This window comes from Fundulus heteroclitus, unplaced genomic scaffold (assembly GCF_011125445.2).
Source record: "Fundulus heteroclitus isolate FHET01 unplaced genomic scaffold, MU-UCD_Fhet_4.1 scaffold_68, whole genome shotgun sequence".
Classification (NCBI taxonomy): Eukaryota; Metazoa; Chordata; class Actinopteri; order Cyprinodontiformes; family Fundulidae; genus Fundulus; species Fundulus heteroclitus.
In genome coordinates, this window is record NW_023397121.1 from 139,672 (window position 1) to 151,661 (window position 11,990).

General features: G+C 42.3%; 1 protein-coding gene across 1 annotated transcript; it reads left to right on the forward strand.

Annotated features, from left to right (window-relative positions):
• Positions 1-7,193: 7,193 nt before the first annotated feature.
• On the forward strand, positions 7,194-8,896 carry LOC118561610 (trace amine-associated receptor 13c-like). The gene is made up of 2 exons (XM_036133808.1): positions 7,194-7,357; positions 7,506-8,896. Exons 1-2 carry the CDS (start codon positions 7,194-7,196, stop codon positions 8,314-8,316), a joined length of 975 nt encoding a protein of 324 aa, XP_035989701.1. The 3' UTR covers positions 8,317-8,896.
• Positions 8,897-11,990: the final 3,094 nt, after the last annotated feature.

Here is an 11,990-nt window from a genome sequence, read left to right on the forward strand (position 1 = left end):
CATCAGACCGGTGCTGCTGAGGGGGAAGCTGGAGGACTCTGGGGTGGACAAACATCTAGCTGATTGGACCATGGACTACCTCACTGACCATCCACTACCTCACTGACCATTGACTACCTCACTGACCATAGACTACCTCACTGACCATCCACTACCTCACTGACCATAGACTACCTCACTGACCATCCACTACCTCACTGACCATGGACTACCTCACTGACCATGGACTACCCCACTGACCATGGACTACCCCACTGACCATCCACTACCTCACTGACCATCCACTACCTCAATGACCATCGACTACCTCAATGACCATCGACTACCTCACTGACCATCCACTACCCCACTGACCATCGACTACCCCACTGACCATCGACTACCTCACTGACCATCCACTACCTCACTGACCATAGACTACCCCACTGACCATCGACTACCCCACTGACCATCCACTACCTCACTGACCATCCACTACCTCACTGACCATCCACTACCCCACTGACCATCGACTACCTCACTGACCATAGACTACCTCACTGACCATAGACTACCTCACTGACCATCCACTACCCCACTGACCATCGACTACCTCACTGACCATAGACTACCTCACTGACCATAGACTACCTCACTGACCACAGACTACCTCACTGACCATCCACTACCTCACTGACCATGGACTACCTCACTGACCATGGACTACCTCACTGACCATGGACTACCTCACTGACCATGGACTACCTCAATGACCATCGACTACCTCACTGACCATGGACTACCTCACTGACCATAGACTACCTCACTGACCATCTACTACCTCACTGACCATGGACTACCTCACTGACCATGGACTACCTCACTGACCATGGACTACCTCACTGACCATGGACTACCTCACTGACCATGGACTACCTCAATGACCATCGACTACCTCACTGACCATGGACTACCTCACTGACCATAGACTACCTCACTGACCATGGACTACCTCACTGACCATCAACTACCTCACTGACCATCAACTACCTCACTAACCATCGACTACCTCACTGACCATCCACTACCCCACTGACCATCGACTACCTCACTGACCATAGACTACCTCACTGACCATAGACTACCTCACTGACCATCAACTACCTCACTAACCATCGACTACCTCACTGACCATCCACTACCCCACTGACCATCGACTACCTCACTGACCATAGACTACCTCACTGACCATAGACTACCTCACTGACCATAGACTACCTCACTGACCACAGACTACCTCACTGACCATCCACTACCTCACTGACCATCCACTACCTCACTGACCATCCACTACCTCACTGACCATGGACTACCTCACTGACCATGGACTACCTCACTGACCATGGACTACCTCACTGACCACAGACTACCCCACTGACCATGGACTACCTCAATGACCATCGACTACCTCACTGACCATCCACTACCCCACTGACCATCGACTACCTCACTGACCATAGACTACCTCACTGACCATAGACTACCTCACTGACCACAGACTACCTCACTGACCACAGACTACCTCACTGACCATCCACTACCTCACTGACCATCCACTACCTCACTGACCATGGACTACCTCACTGACCATGGACTACCCCACTGACCATGGACTACCTCACTGACCATCGACTACCTCACTGACCATCCACTACCCCACTGACCATCGACTACCTCACTGATCATCGACTACCTCACTGACCATAGACTACCTCACTGACCATAGACTACCTCACTGACCACAGACTACCTCACTGACCACAGACTACCTCACTGACCATCCACTACCTCACTGACCATCCACTACCTCACTGACCATGGACTACCTCACTGACCATGGACTACCCCACTGACCATGGACTACCTCAATGACCATCGACTACCTCACTGACCATCCACTACCCCACTGACCATCGACTACCTCACTGACCATCGACTACCTCACTGACCATCCACTACCCCACTGACCATCGACTACCCCACTGACCATGGACTACCTCACTGACCATAGACTACCTCACTGACCATGGACTACCTCACTGACCATGGACTACCTCACTGACCATCGACTACCTCACTGACCATAGACTACCTCACTGACCGCCCTCAGTACGTGCGGCTGCACGGCTGTCAGTCAGAGGTGGCACTCTGCAGCACCGGGGCCCCCCAGGGCACCATCCTGTCTCCGTTTCTTTTCACCCTCTACACCTCGGACTTCACCTACAACACGGACAGCTGCCACCTTAAGAAGTTCTCTGATGACTCGGCCATTGTGGGCTGTGTGTCTGAGGGGAACAAGCTGGAGTACCGGTCGGTCATCATGGACTTTGTGGACTGGTGTGAGAAGAACCATCTGTGCTTAAACACCAATAAGACCAAGGAGATGGTGATGGACTTCAGGAGAAGACCCCCACCTCACTCACCTGTGAACATCCAGGGGCAGGACATAGGAACTGTGGAGAGTTTCAAATACCTGGGTGTTCACGTCAACAATAAACTGGACTGGACTCATAACACAGACGCTCTGTATAAGAAGGGCCAGAGCCGCCTCCACCTCCTGAGGAGGCTGAGGTCCTTTGGAGTGAGCAGGCCTCTGCTTAAGACCTTCTATGACTCTGTGGTGGCCTCAGCCCTCCTCTACGCTGTGGTCTGCTGGGCTCCTGGCAGTGCAGAGCGGGACAGAAAGAGACTGAACAAGCTGGTGAGGAAGGCCACTTCTGTCCTTGGCTGCTCTCTGGACTCAGTGGAGGAAGTAGCTGAGAGGAGGGTGTTGTCCAAGTTCACATCCATCATGGACAACACCTTCCATCCCCTGCACCAGACTGTAGAGGAGCTGAGCAGCTCCTTTAGTGCCAGACTTAGACATCCTGTCTGTAAAAAGGAACGCTACCGCAGGTCATTTATTCCTGCTGCTATCAGATTATACAATGCTGCGCTGTAACTGTGACCATAACTGTAACCACAACTGTAACTATAACTGTAACTATAACTGTAACCATAACTGTAACTACAACTGTAACTATAACTGTAACCATAACTGTAACCATAACTGTAACTATAACTGTAACCATAACTGTAACTACAACTGTAACTATAACTGTAACTATAACTGTAACCATAACTGTAACCATAACTGTAACTACAACTGTAACTATAACTGTAATTATAACTGTAACTACAACTGTAACCATAACTGTAACTACAACTGTAATTATAACTGTAACTGTAATAACCAATGTGCAATAACTAATGTGCAATTCTGTTTAATACACTGTGCAATAATCCTGAAAGAAGTGACTTCTGCTGCTGTTACACCTATGTCAATACACATGTATATAAGTCACAGTGAATGTACATAAGACATCCTCTACGTTATTTCTATTTGTATTTTTATCTTTATTTTCTTATCTACTTCTTTTTGATCCACTGTATAAACGAGGACACACTGTATATACCTGATGCACCTTGTCCTACTTTTAGGCCATAGACTGAAGCCTGTATCGTTCAGGTTCGCTCCACCTATTTAGGGACTACTAAATGACACCTACAATAAAATCCTAAATGCATTTTGAGTCCATAACTAAAATTTCTCCAATCGCTTTGCGCCAGTATTTTTACAGTAATTACTTAAAAGTGTAACTATATCGGTAGCCTGATCACACCGCTAATCTACGCTCGAATCAAGCCGCCTAGCCGTTAGCCAATCAGAGAGCGTCCTTCAGGTACGCTCTCGCACTTCGAGGCGGAAAGAAAACAACAACAACAAACATGGCCTCTCCCATGGAGCAGCGTATTCCCGTTGGATCAGACAAAAAACGCCAGAAAAATTAGGATTATACATGCATCACACACACATATCATCAGTGGACAAAGAACGGACACAGCCACTAACAGTTGTTCGTTGGAAGAAGCTGGTTGTATGTGCCCGTAAGTGGCTAGAAATTGACGGAATCGACCGCACGTTGGCGGAGGCTGTATGTGTACACGATGACGAGTTCGCCAAAAACAACAATGATGATGATTCCACGTCAACCCTGGCTTGTCCAGACGAAACTCTTTCTGGCTTCTTGGAGGTACACAAACTTGGTTTTCATCCAACTTGTTATAGACGTTTCATCCATAAGAAACGAATTGCCAGTGCTGAAAAACTAGCAGAAAAACGGGGAGCATCTGGTGGTGACAACAATGGTTCTGATTCTGATCATGAATCTTCCACAACCACGTCCACAACTAGCCGGCCACCATCTCCAAAACGGTTGAGATCCACGACTAAATCATCAAGCTCTGGCAATGTACTTCCTGCTATCTGTATAATTTGCAAGAGGGTTGACCGCTTTGTGAAAGAAGGACACAAGACAAAGAAAGATAAATTGGTCCAAGCAGAAACTATAAATGCTGGTGAGTAGATAATTTGCAGACTGCATCTTTGTTTGTGTCTTATAACCAAAAGCAATTCAATCTGAAAAACTCACACAGAAAGAAAAGGCAATTAGAAGAATTTTATTGATACAATATTTTAAGAGTTTGGCGCTCAGACCAGACACGCGCAGCCACTGCTTGCTCGCTGAGGAGAAGGCCGAGATGAGGATGTGGAGTTCCTTTTAAGATGAACCCAGGATGCTGATTGGCTTGCGTCGGAGGCGGATGAGTCCCTGATTGATGGAGGTAGGCAATAGAGTTTCTTCAGTCTGAATTTTCGCTTAAGCTGCATAAGTAATAAATTTGTTGGTAAAAAAAATGCATGTGTTACTGGTGCCAGCCCAAGCCTGTTCATATCATTATGAAAAAGGCTTATGAAGGCTATGTGTAGGGCCTCAAAAATAATAAAAGGCATTATTATGAACTTGAAGTGATGATAGGCAATTAATTAATTTGTCAAATAATGGTTAGATTTTAAATTTGTCACCCAACTACCAGTTCAGTCTCGTAAAACAGAGAAAAGGTATTTGATATTATTTGTTGGCAGCTGGTTTATGATTGAACTTTTTTTAACTCTCTCTTTGCTAGGGAGTTTGGTTAAAGCAGCTGAACTGAAAATGGACGAATCCATCCTCAAGGATGTACGTGGAAAAGATTGTGTCGCAATTGAAGTGCGGTACCACAAACGGTGCTACAAAGAATATACAAGATTTCTGGTGGCTACAAGTGATGAAAGGTAAATTTCAGATAATTCAAGTAGAATATATGTGAAATACAAATACTTGAGAGTGAACCTTATATTTGAAAGTTGATTATTCTTACAAATGAAGCCCAGTTTATAGAGAAATGATATTGTAGTAAATAATGTAGAATAAACATTTGGATGCAGTTTTACATAAAACATTTTAACCATAAATTTGTATGAAATGAGATATTCTATCATTGTTCATTTTAAGATTGAGTAAGCATTTTAACTAATCTGTACTTTGCATTGTTTCACACAGGATGGCAAAAGCCTGGGAGTATGCCACCGTGTATCTTCCCCTTCTGAGAAGCTTTTGCCTCCTACAAAAGATGCCCTCTACCAGCACAGCTTGCGAGCCAATTATCAAGCAGCTATTCACCGGAGATCGCTTGAGCAACAGATCTACGCTCCTTCTCCTGAGAGTCATGGCTGGATTTTAGAAGGTTGGGCGTTGTCTATAAAGTGGATGACTATCGCTGCTGCCCTGGATGTGGTCCTTAATACATCTCGCTGTTCTTGTAAGGTCGGAAAATGTTCTCAGGGTAAATGCTCCTGTTTAAAACCAAAAGTCTCTTGTTCCTTTTCCTGCAAATGTGTGGACTGTGAGAACCGTGATGCTACACCTGATGAATTGTCGCTCCAGACGTCGGAGAGCATTGATGAAATGCCAGACTCTGAATCAGATTCAATTCAATTCAATTTTATTTATATAGCGCCAATTCATGAAACATGTCATCTCAAGGCACTTTACAAAGTCAAGTTCAATCAGATTATACAGATTGGTCAAAAATTTCCTATATAAGGGAAACCAGTTGATTGCTTTTCAAAGTCCCGACAAGCAGCATTGCAAGTGATGAAAGTGATTTTGATGATTCATAATTTCCTTGTGTTTTCTATTATAATTCTCAAGTCGTAACAACCTGAAGTGATCCTAAAAAGTTTAACATCTCTTTCTGGGTCCAACAAAAAAAGTCATTGTTTAAAAACAGAAATGTCTTTGTGCCTAGTTTTCATTGATCAAATTTTAGCTGTGTTTCAGTTTCTTCCTAAAATTTTGCTTCTAATATTGTAACTAGTCTGTTAGGTGATAAAATTCACACCACTTTTCATAGTTATTAGTTAACCAGACACAAAAGGAGATCTTGCTATTAGAGTTTTTCAATTGAAAATTCAAAGAATTGCAGTTTTCATGTGCAATAAAGATATATTATGGGCAATTGTGAAATTGTTAAAAAAGTGTATTTTTTCATTTAGAATAACTTCTTACTTAAAGCACGCAGAACATTGCCGCTTTATAAGCTCTGAGTAAGTATGAATGTCTGTGGGAATCAAAATTTTGAGTCCGATTGCCTTAATAATAAAAAAGTTACAAGGGTTTGAAAATGGTAGAAGACCCAAATTTGTCACTTTTTTGGGTAAACTGCCACCTTTGGCACCCATTTTCTCAAATACTGGCAGGAATCCCATGGAGAACTTTTTTTCCCAGCTCGAGTACATATTTAAGATTGGAAAACTGCCGTCGAAAAGTAGTCCCCAGGTTAGTGGAGCGAAATCCAATTTCTAGCCTCATTTTGAGCTTCAGCCTATGGCCTATTTTGGCACCTTCTTCTAATTACTGATTACTGAGCCGATGTGGCATGTGAATTTCTCCAATGTGAGATCAATAAAGCCTATCTTATCTTAATCTTATCTCATTGCACTTCTGGTTAGACCTAAACTGCATTTCATTGCCTTGTACCTGTACCTGTGTAACGACAATGAAGTTGAATCTAATCTAATCTAATATCTTGATCAAGAGAATGATGGAGTAAGTTTTTCATTGGTTTGTATGCCAACGATAACCATTTAAAAGTTAAACTCACAGTAAACACAGTTACAACAGTTTCCATGGGGATAGAAACGAGAGGTGGAGAGCAAGGAGGAGCAGAGTCAGTTAAAACAGCTGGCAGAGCCAGATTAAGATCTCAGGAGCTGCTCCTGCTCCACAAGAATGGAGGAAACGGAACTCTGTTTCCCACAATACTTCAACACCTCCTGCAGGAGGCGCAAACGGCTACAGTATGAAACAATGTCAATCTACATTCTGCTGTCCTCCATCTCTCTACTCACTGCATCGCTTAATCTGGTGGTCATCATCTCCATTGCACATTTCAGGTTTTAAACAAGTTTGCATGTCTTAGAGTAATGGCTGAAACACTTTTAAATGTTTTTTTGTTGTATGGTGCCTATGTTTTTATATGAATATTAATGGATATTACACTCCAGAGATAATACATTTGTTGTTTTTGTTGTTCCTCTACAGGCAGCTTCATACTCCCACCAATCTCCTCCTCCTCTCTCTGGCTGTCTCCGATTTCCTTATTGGTCTCCTCATGTTCTTTCAGATTGTTCTCATAAATGGCTGCTGGTTCCTCGGTGACATTACTTGTGTTATTTATCAGTATCTGGCCTATATTATTACCATGGCCTCAATAGGAACCATGGTGATGATTTCTGTTGACCGTTATGTAGCTATTTGTTTCCCTCTTCATTACACCACTAAAATAACACAGAAAAAAGTCAAGATCAGTATATCCCTGTGTTGGACATGGTCTACACTCTTCCAGGGCTTAAATCTGATGGAGAACTTCAAACAACCTGGCATGTATAACTCCTGCTTTGGAGAATGTGTAATTGTCATCAGTTACATTAGTGGTATGATAGATCTTATCTTGTCCCTTATCGTCCCCGTTACTGTAATAGTAGTTTTGTATCTGCAAATTTTTGTGGTTGCTATTTCTCAGATTCGAGCCATACACTCCCACAGAGCAGGAGTAACCCGCCAGCGGTCTGAAACTGTAAAGAAATCTGAGCTGAAAGTAGCCAGGTCCCTCGGGGTTGTAGTTGTGGTGTTTCTGATATGTTTTCTGCCATATTTCTGTGTCACACTTACAGGTCAAGACACTTTATTCAATGCCTCATCTGCTGCCTTTGTTATATGTTTGTTCTACTTTAACTCATGTCTAAACCCTATAGTTTATGCTTTTTTCTACTCCTGGTTTAGAAAATCAATTAGGCTCATTGTTACTCTTCAGATTTTGCAACGTGATTCCCGTGACATGAACCTGATGTAAAGATCTTGCATCAAGGCTTTCTGATGAACAGAATTCAGACCTTCTTTCTTAAATGTTAAAAAACTTTGATGTCAGGCACTTCTCTTATCTTCCATTGCTTCTTAAAGTGCACACTCATACACTATTTATATATGCTCTCATAGTTAGGTAAAGAAATTAGACATAAGATGACCAGGGAGTAAAGAAAAAACAAAAGGGTGGTTTATAGTAACTGCCAACCGTATATTTCATCATGTACATAGTTTCTAGGATTAAGCTGCATCTATGAAACAAACTGAATCAAATGTTCCACCCTTTTTAAATGAAGCTTTTAATCTGACACCACACTATCTTTGCTTAGCAGGGACACTTGAAGACATTTGTGTGAGCTTTCAGGAGATCCATCATAGATTAAATATAATCACGTATTTTGTGCTAGTTTACTGTTGTTTCTACTGATATGACAAGATGTCAGATGGTGTGTTTCTTACTGTTTAAAAAATGTTCTAAAAAGTTTGTGTATGATGGCCATAAATATTAGCAGGGACCCATTTTTATGTCTGTTCAAATAGCAGACATACTGAATGTAACAAAGTCTGTGATTGGGAGAAAAAACTGTCTCACTCTGTACTGTTTAATAAATGTGTACAGATATTAAAGTCATGTTGAATGGTTTGACTGGATTTCTACTGTCTGGTCATGCTTCTGATGATCCTGTGTGTTTTAGACCTGTCTTTGAACACTTTTTAATCCACATGTTCAGTTATTAAGAATTCAACTGTTTTCAACTCTTGTGATGTCTTCAGTCTCCATATTCATTGAGCTGCAATCTAATGATTTCCTGTCTGTCAACTAAACTGAAAACAATCTTATTCAGTTATTTATTTATTTATATCAAAAATGCTGTAAAACTACTCCTAAAAGTACATTTTATTCAACAAATATTCACGTAAATGTAACTGAGTAAATGCAGCTAGTTACTGTCCCTTATGTTTACATGATCACCTATGTCTTGTGAATGCACACTTCCCAATTTAGGGGCTGTAGGAGACTAGCTAAAACAGGGTCACAAAGCCAAGTCTGCCAATACACCATCTGTGGAACATGACAGGGCAGATGAAAAATAAGCCTCATAAAACAACCCTTGTTGGAAGACCTTGGAGTTTGCACATTTGTACACTTTTGTGTTCATATCCATGACACTGACACAGTTTTGGTGTTTCCAATGTCTTTAAGACGTTTAATTTTTTAAGCAATGGATGGTTTAAAATCTCAATAATATCACTGAATCCTTTTTTATTGTAGATGTCTAATTCCAAAAGCCTTTACATTAAAATTGATCATCTCTACCATTTCAGCTGTTCTCATGAAAGTCTATTAGAACAAAGTGTTTTTTATCATTCATTTTGCCTTGGTAGCCTTTAATGTTTTAATGTGACCCAGATAGTCACTTAACACAGGTTCAGATACCCCTGGAAAGGTTTTGAAAGGAACTGCAATTTGCAGTGTGATTTAGGTGCTAAGTTAAAAGTCCAAACTACCTCAAATTTGAATTAAGAAACTAGAATCGTTCAACTTCTGAAGAAGTTGAAGAAGGCGCCCGCCTGGTGGTGGGCATGACCGTCAAAGGCAAAGCTTCCGAGTTACTTGGTCGTAGTCTCTCATCGCTTGGGGATTTTAAATCAAACCTTCTGAGTGAAAAGGATTTGTCTTCATCAAAACCTGCCGACCGGGAAAACTTTGTGTCTGCAGAGATGCAAACTGTGTACTTCGCTCTGAGACGCAGCTAATGAGCTAATTGGCGACAGCCGACGGTCAACGTTTCCCATTCATTTGCTACGGTAGTCCTAAACCACGACTGACGTAATACACTTTTTGGCCACAAGCGTCATTTTGGGGGCGTTGTTTCCACTTCTTTTCATAGAGCCGTTTTTAATAGAAAGAAGAAAAGGCAAAAACGGTCCAAACAAAAGGTCGTAACATTTACATTTGTAACCTCTGCCTTACATAAACACTAGAATTAAATCTTAATAAATAAAAGTATAGACAATTATTTCAGTAACTCAATTCAGTAAGTGAAATACAATATATACCGGAGTTTGGACAATGAAACTGAAACACCTCTCATTTTAGTGTGGGAGGTTTCATGGCTAAATTGGACCAGCCTGGTGGCCAATCTTCATTAATTGCACATTGAACCAATAAGAGCAGAGTGTGAAGGTCCAATTAGCAGGGTAAGAACACAGTTTTGCTCAAAATATTGCAATGCACACAACATTATGGGTGACATGGGTGAGTTCAAAGGAGGACAAATTGTTGGTGCACATCTTGCTGGATGTGTCAAAACTTTCTTCAATTGAATAAAAACAAAACTGAAGTAATAATATATGGACCAATAGAGGAGAGATCAAAAGTTAGCACAGCTTCAGTCGCTTCAGCTAGAAACCACTAATCAGGCCCGAAATCTGGGAGTAGTGATGGACTCAGACCTGAACCTCCAAAACCATCTAAAGACAGTTAGAAGATCGGCTTTCTATCACCTGAAGAACTTTTCCAGGATTAAAGGACTGATGTCTCAGCAGGATCTGGAAAAACTAATCCATCCATTTAATTTTAGTAGAATTGATCACTGCAATGGTGTTTTCACAGGTCTGCCTAAAAAGTGGATCAGACAGCTGCAGCTGATCCAGAACCCTGCTGCCCGCATCCTCACTAAGACTAAGAACGTAGAGAACATGGACCCGGTTCTGAAGTCCTCACTAAGACTAAGAAAGTAGAGAACATGGACCCGGTTCTGAAGTCCTTCCACTAAGACTAAGAACGTAGAGAACATGGACCCGGTTCTGAAGTCCTCACTAAGACTAAGAACGTAGAGAACATGGACCCGGTTCTGAAGTCCTCACTAAGAACGTAGAGAACATGGACCCGGTTCTGAAGTCCTCACTAAGACTAAGAAAGTAGAGAACATGGACCCGGTTCTGAAGTCCTCACTAAGACTAAGAAAGTAGAGAACATGGACCCGGTTCTGAAGTCCTCACTAAGACTAAGAACGTAGAGAACATGGACCCGGTTCTGAAGTCCTCACTAAGACTAAGAAAGTAGAGAACATGGACCCGGTTCTGAAGTCCTTCCACTAAGACTAAGAACGTAGAGAACATGGACCCGGTTCTGAAGTCCTCACTAAGACTAAGAACGTAGAGAACATGGACCCGGTTCTGAAGTCCTCACTAAGAACGTAGAGAACATGGACCCGGTTCTGAAGTCCTCACTAAGACTAAGAAAGTAGAGAACATGGACCTGGTTCTGAAGTCCTCACTAAGACTAAGAACGTAGAGAACATGGACCCGGTTCTGAAGTCCTTCCACTAAAACTAAGAACGTAGAGAACATGGACCTGGTTCTGAAGTCCTTCCACTAAGACTAAGAACGTAGAGAACATGGACCCGGTTCTGAAGTCCTCACTAAGACTAAGAACGTAGAGAACATGGACCCGGTTCTGAAGTCCTCACTAAGAACGTAGAGAACATGGACCCGGTTCTGAAGTCCTCACTAAGACTAAGAAAGTAGAGAACATGGACCTGGTTCTGAAGTCCTCACTAAGACTAAGAACGTAGAGAACATGGACCCGGTTCTGAAGTCCTTCCACTAAAACTAAGAACGTAGAGAACATGGACCCGGTTCTGAAGTCCTCATTAA

What these genes read in the sequence shown, in the direction of transcription:
- LOC118561610 (XM_036133808.1), top strand. Translation starts at nt 7,194, where the DNA reads ATGGAGGAAACGGAACTCTGTTTCCCACAATACTTCAACACCTCCTGC. An exon ending in ATCTCCATTGCACATTTCAG is followed by an intron (nt 7,358 to 7,505) that starts GTTTTAAACAAG and finishes GTTCCTCTACAG; the next exon opens with GCAGCTTCATACTCCCACCA.